The sequence below is a fragment of the Macaca nemestrina genome, chromosome 7 (genome assembly GCF_043159975.1).
Source record: "Macaca nemestrina isolate mMacNem1 chromosome 7, mMacNem.hap1, whole genome shotgun sequence".
NCBI classification, from domain to species: domain Eukaryota; kingdom Metazoa; phylum Chordata; class Mammalia; order Primates; family Cercopithecidae; genus Macaca; species Macaca nemestrina.
Genome location: NC_092131.1, coordinates 103,607,777 through 103,622,465, shown reverse-complemented (window position 1 = coordinate 103,622,465; position 14,689 = coordinate 103,607,777). Strand labels below are relative to the sequence as shown.

General features: G+C 46.0%; 1 protein-coding gene across 11 annotated transcripts in view; it reads right to left on the bottom strand.

Moving 5' to 3' along the window:
* The window catches only part of LOC105488353 (neurotrophic receptor tyrosine kinase 3), a 495,170-nt gene that overhangs the window by 373,787 nt on the left and 106,694 nt on the right, over positions 1–14,689 (bottom strand). For all 11 annotated transcript variants that reach the window (XM_071100730.1, XM_071100722.1, XM_071100724.1 and 8 more), the window contains 3 exons: positions 10,885–10,953; positions 1,294–1,451; positions 357–499 (listed from right to left, as the gene is read on the bottom strand). In XM_071100730.1, coding sequence (XP_070956831.1) covers positions 357–499; positions 1,294–1,451; positions 10,885–10,953 — 370 coding nt within the window. The remainder of the gene's footprint in view (positions 1–356; positions 500–1,293; positions 1,452–10,884; positions 10,954–14,689) is intronic.

Here is a 14,689-nt window from a genome sequence, read left to right as displayed (position 1 = left end):
ATACCTTTAGGAATCAAAAGGAAAGCTGAGCAGAAGGTGAAGGAGATCTTTGTGTGAAAGCACACCTACCAAATGCCAGGCTTCTCATAGGCAATGGTTCAGGCCATCCTCCTATTAACCCTATGAGGTGAATGGTAGTTCAATACTATGCCCATTTTACAGAAGCAAAAACTAAGTTACAGAGAAGTTGAGTAGCATGTGTAGAGCAGAATGGCTAGAAAATATTGCAGCTGCATGTAACTCAAGTCTATGTGTTTTCTCCTATAGTAACAAGACCACAAATTTTCCCTCTTCTTCAAGACTACAATGTGATCACTCCCTAACCTCCTGATGGGGCTCACGCCCAGGATGCCTACCTGGTGAGTGTTGATGGACTGCAGCCCAGTGACTATCCAGTCCACATCAGGAAGGGGTGATCCAGAGCCATTGCAAGTGATGACAGCATTGTCACCCTCTCGTACGGTCAGGTTGACGTGGCTCACGCTGATCTCAGGAAGGTCTGGGAGCCAGACAAAGTGGGTGAAAAGACAGGCAAACACTTACTACCCAAAGGAAGCTCTGTCCATAGGCCTGATGGTGGCACTTCTTGCCTTGTTCAATAATGACTCTAACACCACCTGCTTGGGTTCTTGGAAGACCCACAAATCCAAGACGCTTTCCATCACCTCCCCAGTAGACATCAGAACTCAGAATTGAAGCCCGTGCAGCTGTAGTCTCCCACATTGCAGCGGGAGGTGGAGGGGTGGGGGCAGTGCTCAAGGAATGCATTTCTGGCAATTAAGCTCAATGGCATCATTACACTTTGGGTTCTGGTTATCTAAATAATAGTGTTTCAGTCTCCCATTGGGGAACTTGCTTAAAATTCAGATTTCTGGGACCCATCCCCAGACATTCTCAAAGTCTGTGGCTGGGCCCAGAAATCTGCTTTTCTGGAAACTCCTTAGAAGGTGCTGCCACAGGGAGTCCAGAGACCACATTTTGAGATACACTCCTTCAGGTTTGGTTGACAGGTAACTCACAGAGAGAAAGGAAATCTGGTATGATGAGAAGGAGCACATTTAACTCCTGTCTGCATTCCTGAAACCAGTCTTCCTATGGCTCGTGCACAAAGGGACAGGAATGACCAAGAAGGGGAATGGTTAGTCAGGAGATCTGCACACAACTGCAGAGTTCAAGGCTGGAAGGGCATTTCGAAAGGAAGGCTCTGGCATCCCAAGGTAACATCCACCACCATCTCTGGTGTCTGAGGGATGCCTCCCTGGAGCCAGCTGGGCCAGGCGGCCACTCACTCACCACACTGACTGATGTTCATGCGGAAGAGAGGAAGTTGGGAGCCATCAGCGTTGATGCAGTAGAGGTTCTGGTTATTGAGCTTGGCCTCCCCCTGCTCCTGCCACAGCTGCATCCAGCGGATGTCACAGCTGCAGTTGAAAAAGTTCTGCTCCAACCTCCTGTGGGCAAAGAGAGAGGGGAAGGGAACCTCTGAACCGAAGATGGCTCAGGACCTTCCCAGGGCTATGAGGACAAGGGGGACACTACCTGTTCAAGAATTAAGGGGAGGCGGGATTTAACAAGATTAAAAGAAGTGGAAAAATCCTTGTAAGTCCATAAATTATAGTTTTAAAACAATAAACTCAATTTGTTAAGAAAAGAAATCCAGCCAAGCGCGGTGGCTCATGCCTGGAATCCCAGCACTTTGGGAGGCCAAGATGGGCAGATCACAAGGTCAAGAGATTGAAACCATCCTGGCCAACATGGTGAAACCCCGTCTCTACTAAAAACGCAAAAATTAGCTAGGCATGATGTGCACACCTGTAGTCCCAGCTGCTCGGGAGGCTGAGGCAGCAGAATCGCTTGAACCCAGGAGATGGAGGTTGTGGTGAACCGAGATCACACCACTGCACTCCGGCCTGGCAACAGAGCGAGATTCCATCTCAAAATAAAAATAAAAAAAAAGAAAGAAAGAAATCCACCCCACTTAATGCAACTGTCTAAGAGATCCTTTTAAGGAGACACCAGTGGCTCACACCTGTAATCCCAGCACTTTGGGAGGCTGAGGCGGGCAGATCACGAGGTCAGGAGATTGAGACCATCCTGACTAACACTGTGAAACCCTGTCTCTACTAAAAATACAAAAACAAAAAATTAGCCGGGCATGATGGTGTGCACCTGTAGTCCCAGCTACTGAGGAGGCTGAGGAGGGAGAATGGCATGAACCCAGGAGGTGGAGCTTGCAATGAGCCGAGATGGCACCACTGCACTCCAGCCTGGGAGACAGAGCGAGATTCTGTCTCAAGAAAAACAAACAAACAAACAGACATCAGCTCGAGATGCTCCTCTTCTCAAAACCCTCCAATGGCCTTCCATCTCACTGAAAATCAAAGTTAAAGTCCTAAATAATCTGCACCATTCTCCATCATCTCCCTGACCTCATCTTCCCTCACTCCCTCCTCCTCTTCAGCCACACTGACCTTGGTGTCTGAAAGGTCACCTGCTTGACTGGTTTGTTCCTACCCCAGGACCTTTGCACTTGCTGTTTCCACTGCCTGCCAAGCTCTTACCCAACATCTCTACAAGGCTGGCTCTCTCAGTCTAATACTGCCCAGTCCCTTGCCATGCTATATTTGTTTTTCTAGAATTTATCACTACTGGCATCACTTCAAATATTTATTTTTAATTAGTTTGTTTATCTGTCTCCCTGAATAAAAATTAAGCTCCATTGAGGTCAGCAACATTGCCTGTTTTGTCCATTCCCTAACCTAGAACTGAGCCTGGCATATAAATTCTTGTTAAAGGAGAGAGAAAAAGAGAGAGAATGAGACTGGCTGACTCTCCCTGGCGGAGTAGGTGGTTATCTATTTCCAAGATATGCTCAAAGCCCTTCCTGAGACCAGCTTTATTCTTCCATAAATCCAATAAATTCTTAATAAGCACCTGCTCCATAATTGGCCATGGGCTGAGTGCTGCTGACACAGAGATGAAGAAGACAGTCGCTGTCCTTCAGGAGCACTCAGCCTGGTGAAGAAGAATGTTTGATAGGGGAAGAGTCACCTTCAAGGACCTCCTTCTCCACTGATTTTCCTTGTGACTTGAAGCAAGTCACCTCCCCTCTCAATGGGATTATTAAGGAGAGGATGAACAGCATTAATCAATCCAAAACTCAGAGTAAAGAGCACCGGATAAATTTGAATTAACAAAGGCAAAGGGAAGTTGAAAGTAAGGTGTGAAAACAGAAAAGAAAGGCTTAGCAAGACAGAGAATGTGTTGAGGAGTGCTGGGAAATAAAGCTGGAAGGGCGAGTGGAAGCCAGATAGTAGAGGACTTTTACTGCCACATCAGGAAATTTGGAATTTATCCAGGAGGCAGGGGAAAACCATTGAGGCCTCTAGAACTGGAGAACAATATGAACAAAGAAATCTGTAAAAAGAGAAATCCAACAATAAAGTACAGGATAAGCTGGAGAAGAGGAAAACTAGAGACTGAGAAGCCAGTTAGGATTACTTATAAACAAAGGGTCAACATGTACAGTTGTGTAGTTTGAGCATTTCTCAAAGTACTCAACCAAAGGGATAAACAGAGGATAAAATCCACTCTGCACACTCTCGGCCGGACCCAGCTGTAACCCTGACCCACAGCTACATGCATCCAGATGGGGCATCTTTTGTAACTCACACATAGGCACCATATAGACTGGCAGGGTCCAGGTCAATTCTCAAACTTTTAGTTTCAGAACTCCTTTCACTCTCCCAAAAAAATTACTGAGGGTCTCAAAGAACTGTTGTTTATGTGAGTCATGTCTATCACTATTTACCCATTAGAAATTAACCCTGAGAAAGATGTAATACTCCAGAATACATTAGCACAAACTCCAGGCCTCATCAGAGCCATGATGTTATCACGTCCTGTGGCCTCTGGAAAACTCCACGGTACGCTCATAAGAGGGTGAGAGTGAAAAAGGCAAATAATGGCTCAATGTTACTATGAAAATAGATTCTACTTCACGGTCTCCTGAAAAGGTCTTAAGGCCCCCAGGACACCCTGGATCACCACTTGAGAACTGCTGCCTAGTTAATACAGGCCTAGAGTGGAGTGAGAAAAACTGGAGAGAGGGAAGAGAAGATCCAGTAAACATCAAAAGGAAGGCAAAATGGTACGTGGTGCTTTGTAGGGGATAAAAGAAGAGGCAAAAGCGAAAGATGACCCCAAGATATTAAGCTCCAAGAGGCAGGAAATCAATGGCAGGGAGAACTGTCTTTGGTTCAAAACAGAAGAGAAAGAACCAGCGAAAAGGAAGAGAGGACACATTAGAAATGAGGTTGGGATGGGGGTGAGGCTGGGGAGGGAGAGATCAAGGTCTTAGAAGGAGAAAGGGAAGGGTGAGGTCAAGAAGCCTTGGAGGTGTTGCCTTGGGGTTATGTCAAGATGCCTGTGTGACTGGACATGAGACACAAAAACAGAAAAGGTAGGCAGGAAAAAATGAGAGGGAAGTAATAGATATTATAGGATCATAATATTAGCGTCGCACTCGCCATAGTGCCAACACTAGACTAAATGCCTTCCACGCATTATTTCACTTAACCCTCACAAAAAGGAGAGCAGAAGGTCAGATGAGCTGCCCAGTGTGTGCAGGAAAGAGAGGCTGGAGGAGGTGGTGCGGTGTGGGCTCACACTGTGGGGGCTGCAAGGAGAGGCCTGGCCACCCTGCTGGAATGACAAGGAGGGTCCAGATGCTTGAATATATGCGAACTGAACCAGGTCAGCCTGGATTTTCCCAGCTGCTCACTTGACAAGATGCAGTCATTCATTATTAAGTAGGTGTAAAAATACAAATCATCCACCTGGGTGGAAAAGACTAGACAGGCGAGGGGCTTGGCTGCATTGCCGCAAGTCACACAGCACTTGATGTGGTGCTGCCTCCTGTCTGGTCCCTGCACTGCTGCACATCCCAGCATCTCATGGCCCCCCAAAGGCAGACAGCATCAGAATGTCCTGAGGCTGGCCGGAGAATTAGGTGAGATGTTTGGAATGTGCCAAGGATGCTGCCAGGCAAAGGCTTTGTACAAATTTTTTGCTTCCTTCCATCCTTTCCCCCCAGGGTCCTGCTTACAGGACCTGATCCAGCAGCTGGGATGCACCCTGAAACCTGGTCCTTTGTTCCAACTGAGTTTACGGGAAACTGCAAAAGACCTGTGGGGCTTTCCCCCCATCCCTCTGGACTGTCCTCCAAGAGAACAAGACACACACACAGCAGAAAGCATTTTGAGTTTTAAAACAATGACACCCTAGACAGCCCACTGAGCAAATCCACAATCGTCTGTATCTGGACAAGAGAGGATTCAAATGGTGAGGTGGGCAAGAAGCAAAGACCGGCACATCCTAAGTCTAAATGATGCTGTCCATCTTGTGTCCCTCCTCCCATTGAACCAGGTCTCAAGCAGGGGAGCCTTTAGCCAGGGCTTTGGGGGCAGTCCTGTGGAACCTAAAGCATGGCTTTCCAAGCTTCATGAATAATGCAGGTGGTTCCATGAATAATACAGGAGCAGCTGCTGCAAGGCAAAGCTTACCAACATCCAGCCCTTGCCCCAAGATGGCCTGGGGTGTAATCGCAGGGCCCTGAGGGCTCCCCACAGATTAACTCAGCCCCATCTGAGCTTGTAAGGATAGGCACTTTGCAGCACAGCCAAGGCCACCACTGGGTATTTAGAAAACACTGATTCCCTCCGGTCATCACTCTAGTGGTTTTCTTCTTCCCTGCACAGTATCAACAATGCCAGTGGCAGTCCTGGGGCCGGGCAGTGGAAAATGAGGAGGGGACCCAGATCAGCCAGGACAGCCCTGCTGTCACCCAGTACAGGATTCCCAAAAGATGAAGACATCAGCACAGGCCTCCTTGAGATAACAACAGTCAGATGGTAGGAAAAGCACACAAACCAAACATCTGAGTTGGGCCAGCTGTGTCATTTCGAGTGAATATACTGGGTTTAGTTGTGTCCTCCAAAAAGATATATCCAAGTCCAACCCCTAGTACCTGTGAATGTGACCTAATTTGGAAATAAAATCTTGGCAGATGTAATCAAGTTAAGGATCAAGGGATAAGATCACTCTCGATTTCAAGTGGGCCTTAAATCCAATGACTGGTACCCTTAAAAAAGAAAGACATGCTGGGCACAGTGACTCACATCTGTAATCCCAACATTTTGGGGGACAAAGGCAGGCAGATCACTTGAGGCCAGGAGTTCGAGACCAGCTTAGCTAGCATGGTGAAACCCCATCTCTACTAAAAATACAAAAAAAATAAGTAACTGGGCGTGGTTGTGCATGCCTGTAATCCCAGCTACTTGGGAGGCTGAGGCAGGAGAATCACTTGGACCTGGGAGGTAGAGGTTACAGTGAGCCAAGATCACACCTCTGCACTCCAGCCTGGGCTACAGAGCAAGACTATCTCAAAAATATAAAATGAAATAGAAAAAGAAAGAAGATGGAGATTAAAGACAAAAAGACAGGGATGGCAGGCATATGAGATGGAGTCAGAGGTTGAAGTGATGCTGCCACAAGCCAAGAAACACCAGGAGCCATCAGACACTGGAAGAGGCAAGGACGGGTTCTCCCACAAAGGCTTTGAAGGGAGTATGGCCCTGCCAACTCCCTTACTTCAAACTTCTGGCCTCCAGAATGGTGAAACAATAATGTTCTATTGTTTTGTTTGTTTGTTTGTTTGTTTTGTTTGTTTTTTTGAGACAGAGTTTGGCTCTGTCGCCCAGGCCAGAGTGCAGTGGCGCGATCTCGGCTCACTGCAAGCTCCGCCTCCCAGGTTCACACCATTCTCCTGCCTCAGCCTCCTGAGTAGCTGGGACTACAAGTGCCCACCACCATGCCCGGCTAATTTTTTGTATTTTCAGTAGAGACGGGGTTTCACTGTGTTAGCCAGGATGGTCTCGATCTCCTGACCTCGTGATCCGCCCGCCTCGGCCTCCTGAAGTGCTGAGATTACAGGCGTGAGCCACCGTGCCCAGCCTGTTCTATTGTTTTAAGCCAGCAAGTGTGTGGTAATTTGTTAAAGCAGCCTAGGAAACTAATACAGCAAATAACTTAACTCTCTAAGGTTCTCTTTTAACACCAATAAAATGGGGATCATTGTGCTCGACCTTCCTTCTTCACAAATTTATTAGGAGGATTCACGATAATGTATGTTAGCATGATCTGGGAACAAAAAGAAACTACTAAGAGGCCAGAAATGATCACTATAGTAATACTATCAGTAACATTATTGTTTAGTGACGTCTCCAAGAGCTGTGGAAAGTTTTCACAGCCAAGACTGGGAAGAGAAATGCACCAGGACCAGCCCAAACCCATCCCCGCTACTGAGTTAATATTTTACCAAGTTGATTAAATCTTCAAATGATACCAGAGGTAATTATCACTTTCCTTTAAAAGAAAATGAAATACTCCAATCTATTTTAATCATGTCTGCTCCGTGCATGCAGGGTATTCAGAGAAGCCTGTTCAAGATAAATTAAGGGTCCTTGGGGCACTGCTGGAGTGTTTCTGTGCTGTGGGTCTACATCCTCTGGGACCTCTTGCCATTGCCTAAACTGTATCTTGAGATTCAGAATCTAAGCTTCTTTTCTTCCTAATTCATTCTTTATCTCTAAGACAATCTCTCTGATTCTTGCTCTGATTTTTGGACAATCTTCTCCACAAGCAAAAAAAAAAAAAAAATCATCTTACCATAACCAGAAACTTCTGAGAGCACTGCACAATGCCAAGTCAAATTTTTCCAACCTGTGCCACTGAAACCATGCTGGCTACTCTAAGGCAGATCATGGAAGATGCTTCCAATTCACTCAATAAGAGGCACGCCCCCCCTGGACAGAGGGGAAGTCATGAGCCAGGGGCTTGGTCAAGACCATCCCCCTCATCCCACAAAAGTAAATGAGAGAAAGTAGAGGAAGGGTCTTGGTGCACTGCAGGAACTCTGAGATGGTAACCTGTTTGTTTGTTTGGTTGGTTGGTTGTTTCCTTTGATTCCATTCAAGGGACCCGCCATCTTGAGAGGGGCTTCTGGAAGGAGAGGCTGAGCATGCAGGGTGTGTTGCTTGAGTCAGGTGAAAGAAAGAGCATCATCTTTGGAAACAGCAGATCAGATCAGGGTAGTGATAATAATAAAAATCATAACACTCATTCCCAGATGTACCACTTACTAGCCATGTGATCTTGAACTAGCTGTTTAACTTAGCCAAGCCTCAAATCCCTCATTTGTAACACTGGTTATATGGCTACCTCCCTGTGGGATTGTTCCAAGGATGAGACAGAACCTTACACACATGAGGTGCTCCAGATGTGCCTCTTCCTTCTCCTTCTGCCCTACTGGAAAAGTCGTGGACACTCAGACCTTCCATTCTTATAGCAAGGATCCTCTACTGGGCAAGGGGCTGGTTGGGGTACAGCAGAGGTCCTTAATGATGGAAAGAAACATGCTAAGGAATTGCTGTGCACCCTCTACCTCTTCTGTCCCTGCAGAGGGTCACTTGAAGTCTCACACTTCTGGTCTGTGGCTTTCCTGGCTCCACAACGCACTGAGCCCTTTCTCCTCCAGGGCCAAAATTCTTTCTTCCTGGAAATACCCAACCCATCCCCACACCCCAGCCCACAGGCTCCATCGAGCAGACCCTGGCAGTATAGATGGCTCATGACAGATGGCGCCATGTGGACTAATCAGGAAGTCAGACAAGAAAATACTACCCCCTCTTCCATTTGCCAGGAACTGGGATTGTTTGGATTTTAATCATAGCCACAGCTAAGAGCCAACACGCGGCCCCTCCAGCCAAAAGATAAATTTTTCTCTCTCAAGATTCAATTCTTCCTCAAAAACTAGACCCCTACCAGGGCGACTGCTCCTTAGAGGGGGGGCTTCTTTATTCTCTAATATAATTTTTTCTTATATATGACAGAAATAAATGTACCATGGACATGGTGGCACTCACACACTGACTCACACTGGAGGGAATGTCTTCATTCCTCCATAAGTCACATCTAGCTCACTGGTGTATTGATCCCAGGCAAAGATGAATGCAGAATCCCATGATCCTCTGGGAGAAATCTGACATTTTCTTTAAATATATATCCACGGAATGACTGCTTCTAAAACTCCAAGAAACAGGTCACCAGGGCAGCAGCACACCATTGATTTCACATCCAATAATTTTTTAGAAAGAGCACTGAACATTTTCTCAATAATTCAGCCAACAGCAGACCCCCTGTGTTCCCTGGAGAGATGCCATCCCTGGTCTCCTGAAGATGAAGGGGCGATGGGTTCCAGAATAATTACATGCAAGACACCCAAGAAAGAGATCCTCCAAGGCCCTCAGTCAGTTCTAGGGTAACTTCAGAAAGACCACAATCATGTCTTTTTTTAAAAATTATCGTAGAATAGATCCTTGTGTTGGAAACAGACTGAAAACATTGGGAGATAGTTGAGCACAGTGGTCAAGGCTTTGGGTCCACACCCTGCCACTATTCAGTGAGTGACCTTAAACAGGATACTTAACCTTGCTAAGCATCTTAGTGTCCTCCAAAGTGAAGTGATAGTAATAATTCCTACTTACAGAATTGCCATAAGGATTAAAGTAAATTAAGTATACAACTTAATAGATTGCTTGGCACAATGCCTGGCACAAAGGAAGAACTCAGAAATCAGTGTTAGTAGTAAATTGTAGTAGTCATGTTAATTTATCTTTTCCACCTACAGTATACAAGGTCATCATGGGATAATAGGTTATTGGGATGCTTGATGTAAAGCATCAAGAGCTGGGTCTGAAAAGGTAAGGTTTTGACACATCCATGAAGTCAGGTCTTGCTAGGTGAAGGGAGAACAAGTTGAAACGCCAACGGCATAGGCAGAGGTCCAAGGTCATTGCCTCTTGGTAGAGTAAAGCAATCTGCATTCAGTGAATTTGGATCTGCGTCACCAAATAAGAGGGAACACATGAGTGGTGTCTCTGGAACCCTGACTCCCTAACTTGATCCATGCCTCAATTCCTTTTCAATTTATTGCTTGATTTATACCCTCAACATAATATGATGTCCTTCATGCACAGAGATGACCCCGATGACTCACTCATCAACATGAGTTATTTTTTCCAGCAGTGGTCACGAATGTTCACTCATCCAGCTTACATCTGTTTGTGCAGAATGGCTGGCTGGGATAGGGGTGCCCTGATCAGCCTTGGACCACAGCAAGGCTAAGCAGTCCACAAGCAGATAGAAAAAATATATGGCCTCCTCAAACCCCTTGCATGTCAATACTCAAGCCAAATATGCTGAAGAAGATTATGAGTGGTGAAAAGACACGTACTTTGAAGTCAGAAGGTATGGGTTCAAGTCCCAGCTTGGCTAGTCCCTAGAAATGTGGTCTTAGTTGAGTCTCGCATGTCTTTCTAGGGCTCAGAATTGTTACCCATAAAATGCAGAGAATAATAATATCTACCTCTTATGACTCTTATGATGATAAATCTAAGGTTATATAAATGAAAGCATACCTAACAGTCTATCAAGTTACATACTATGAATGTTATTTATTATAAATTCTTTATTATAAATATCTATACTATTATAACTAATTACCTACAGATCACAAAATTAAGTCATGATAAGAGAAGAGACTCCTGTCTTCTGAAATTGATTGTGCCCAGAAAGAGCATCAGAAGTCAAGCGACAGAGTTAATTGCTGTCACTGAATATGGTACATTCTATGTCAACCAACCCAAGGAGGCTCTTCAAGTAGATGTATGCTCAGCCTTCAGGTAGTTCCATTGCTTGACACTTCTCCCCATTCACCCATTACCAGCACTTCAGTACCTGGACAGTCTTCAAAACCAAACTTACAATTCCCGAAGACTCAGCGTCTGGAAGAGCTGCCACGAGAGTGTGGTGAGCCGGTTACTTGACAGGTTTCTGCAAGATAGACAAATAAAGGGAAATTTTTAAAACAAGTCTGGCACAAATAATGCTCTAGGTAGTAAGCTTAGTCATTTCACTGGAGCCTGGCTATGTTTTCCCTCTTCTTCATTCTGCTAGGCTAGTGATACATCTGCTAATAGTTGAGGCCATAGAACAGGTTTGGATAGGCTTTTGAGGCCTTTTAAAGGGCAAGATTTTACAAATCAAAGAAACCATTAAATTATTATGGTCATTCTCCCATATGCCCTCCCCACAATAAAAGTTTACAGAGCCTTTGTGAAGCCATCCTTCTCTAAGAGGACAGGGAGTTCTCAGGGTAGATAAGCCCACTAGCATTCTTAACATGCACACAGGTCGAAAAACTCTGCAGGTCACCTACAATTCCATTTAGCCAGTGTCTCTCCCAGCAAACATGCCCACCAATGATCAAGACATCAGCCTTTTGTTCACACGTCTGTTCTCCTCCTAATGGCTATTTAATTGTTCTCATTAGGATGTACAGGGGAAAGGAGCAGCCATTAGTCTTCTGGATAAAAGAAGAAACACGCCCACGGTTATTACTTTGCCAGGCTCAGCAAACAACTTTTGATGTGATAACAGCCCTTAAAGGCAGCAGTTAGACACTGCTAGAATTGAAGTGGCATCCCAGGAACAATGTACTCATCTACTGATGGGAACAAATGGCAGTGCTGATTCCATTTAGGTAAATATCTATCCACACAAACATGATGTGTGTATACTTGTGTCTATTAAACCTGTAGGTACTAAAGGCAAACACAGACTCTTGTTTATACACATACATATGCTTACACACACACCTATATTTAGATGACTTCTACAATAAATATTTATTGAGGCTCCACTGAGGAATGAAGGGGTTGACCATTGAGGGGGAAGGGAAGTTCTCTCTGGAATCTTATATTCAAGTTAGAGATGAAAAGCAGAAGGAAGAGTATCAACACCGTGATATAAGTAACTGATACAAGAGTGGGAAGGGCTCAGAGAGAAGTGCCTTCTGAAAAGGTAGCATTGGTCCTGAGCCAAGAAGAAGAAAGGGCTGAGTACCAAGGGAGGAGTGTTTCAGGCAGTGGAAGTAGCAAATGTCAAGGCCTGAGAGATCCAGGGGATCAGGAAGGAAGTCAGTCAGGAAGGACTGAGGAGTGCTTTGGGATAAGTGGGAGAGGGATTCACGCCACACTTGTTGGCCATAGGGAGGAGTTTGGATTTGATATTAAAGAGTGGTGGGAAGGCATTGGATGGTTTTCAGCAGAGAAGTGACATAGTCTAATTACCATTTTTAAAAATAGAAGGCCAAGACTGGAAGTTGGCAGGCCAGTTAGGAGGCTGCTACAGTCTTCCAACCAAGAGAATGGAGTGGAGATAATCAAGTTGATGGATCAAGATAAGTGTTAGAGGTAGAGCTGCCAGGATTCCTACTGGATTGGATTTTGGAGAGGAAAGAGAACTGAGTGGCCAGGTGAATGGTGACATCATTGAGTGGCCAGGTGAATGGTGACATCACTGAGTAGAATGAGAAAGCCTGCCAAAGGATCACATGGAGGCTATGGGATAGAGACCTTCCCCTTGCAGATATCAAGTTTGAGACATTGTTAGCTATCCAAAGAGAGAAGTCAAATCGCCTGCTGGATTCCTGGGTTTAGAGCTCATGGGAGAGGTTGAGGCTGGGTAAGATCACATAGGGAGAGAGTCTACCCAGTTCATAACAGGGTAGACACTAAAATACAAGAAAAACCAAAGATACATGGCTTCCCCTTCTCATTGGATGCAGCCCTTTTTGGTGAGGTGGCTTGGTTCTAACTCAGCCTGAACTGGCTGGGTCCCTGAGACGGCCCATTACTGTGCAGGGGACGCAGTCTTATGCTGGGGGTGCAGGTGACTGGAGGAGAAGGGAAAGAAACGTACGTAGATGTCTCCCAAGTTTACTGTTCTGCTGTCTTCCCTGTACCCAGCACTCTCTCTGTTCAGAGGTTTTAAGCCTCTAGGATAGTCCCCATGGCCCTACACTGTCACCAACCTCCTCTCTGCAAGGCGGAGACCTCTGTTATGATAGCATATGCTCACTAAAAGCCTATACACCTAAGCCATCCATCATGCTCAGCTTCACAAAACCCCTAATGACTATACATCTTATTCCTACAAACTTTCACTGTTCCTCCACCGATCAGAAAGAAAGGTGTGATAAAAGAACTGCAATGATGACCACCTGAGGACACCACCTGGGCAAAGCCCCATGGAGCAGCTCAGCTCCTGCTCAGAAGGGTGGAGCTGGAGACCAGACACACACTCCCACTGAGTCATGACCCTACCCTAATAGACCAGGAGCTCAAACTTGGGGTTCAGGACAACAGGATTTGGTACTGCTCTGAGTCTCCATTGCCATTAGGCTTTATGAGGTTTTATTAAATCTAAGTGTTTGATTCATCTAGGTAGAAATCTTCTGTTTTGCTTTATTTTGCCTGGTTTACTCTATGCACAAGAGCATCACAGCAGCAAAAGCTGGACAAGCCCCCAACTTCCAAATCCACGAGGTAATCCCTGCAGCACTTTGGGAAGGTGCCTTTCCCCTGCCTTTAGCTCCCTACCCCTCTCCAGTGCCTCCCTGAACAAAACCCATGGTTCTGAAGCTGAGAAGCTGTATCCAATGGGTAGTTGGCAGTCAGAAAGCCCAGACTCATTGAGCCCTGAAGAACATGCCCCTGGTAAGGTACAAAAGCAACTGGTGGGAACTAGCAAGACAGCAGACAGGAACAGCCCAGGTGAAATGGGCAGCCCTGCCCATCTCTGAGGGAGGAGCAGGCAGGGAGCCTGCCAGGAGTCCTGGGGAACCCGAGGCAGAGAGCAGGCTGCCAGTGATGTCCTCTCACAAAGGTCATGCTTTGCTACATTAGGCAGAAATGTCAAAAGAAAATTGGATTCTGAAAGAAAGAAAATAACAGACATTCTGGGCAAATAAAGAATAAGAAATAGCATTATTGCCTTATTACAAGTTAGAGGAGGGAGGGGTCCTGAGACACCTGTTAAGGGGAAAGTGGGCTCCTGCTCTCCCAGAGCTATCTCGGCTTCATCTCCCCCCTGCCCCTCCCTCACCCATCAAGCCCCACCTGGATTCCTCTGGCTCTTTGGATGGATGGAATGGACTGAAGCACTCATGTGCTCTGCCCACAGACACAGAAAACCCAGTGCCTGTTTGCGGAGACTGGAAACTGTATTGCACAAGTTCAGGGAGGAGTGCAGGGTGCACAACCCTTGCAACTGTACACAATGCCCTGCCAGACACACAGTAGAAGCACTAAGCCCCAGGAATGAACTTATACAAAAAAGACAAGAAGTAAGGCAAACATATACACTCCACAAAACAAGCAGAGCATGCCTCTGGCCACCCTGCCCTCACCGGCATTGATAAATTCTCATGGTGCAGGGCAAATAAAGAAGTTTCTATATGAATTGCCACCCACTCGGAACTCACTGCCCCTGATTTTTTCTTCTAGCTGGGCCTCACCTATATGCACCTGTCATCAATTATTGATGAGCTGGTTACTCTGCTCATCAGACAAGAGTTTAATTAAGAACCATCCTGCCTCTGAGCCCTGTGGCAGCCTTTTCCGTGGGCCTCCTCCCTAATAGATCCATTATCACCCGTCTCTGACTTTTGCTTGGGTCAATGGCCAGTTTCCAAGCCACCTGACCGTTGAATTAATTTGGTGAGCAA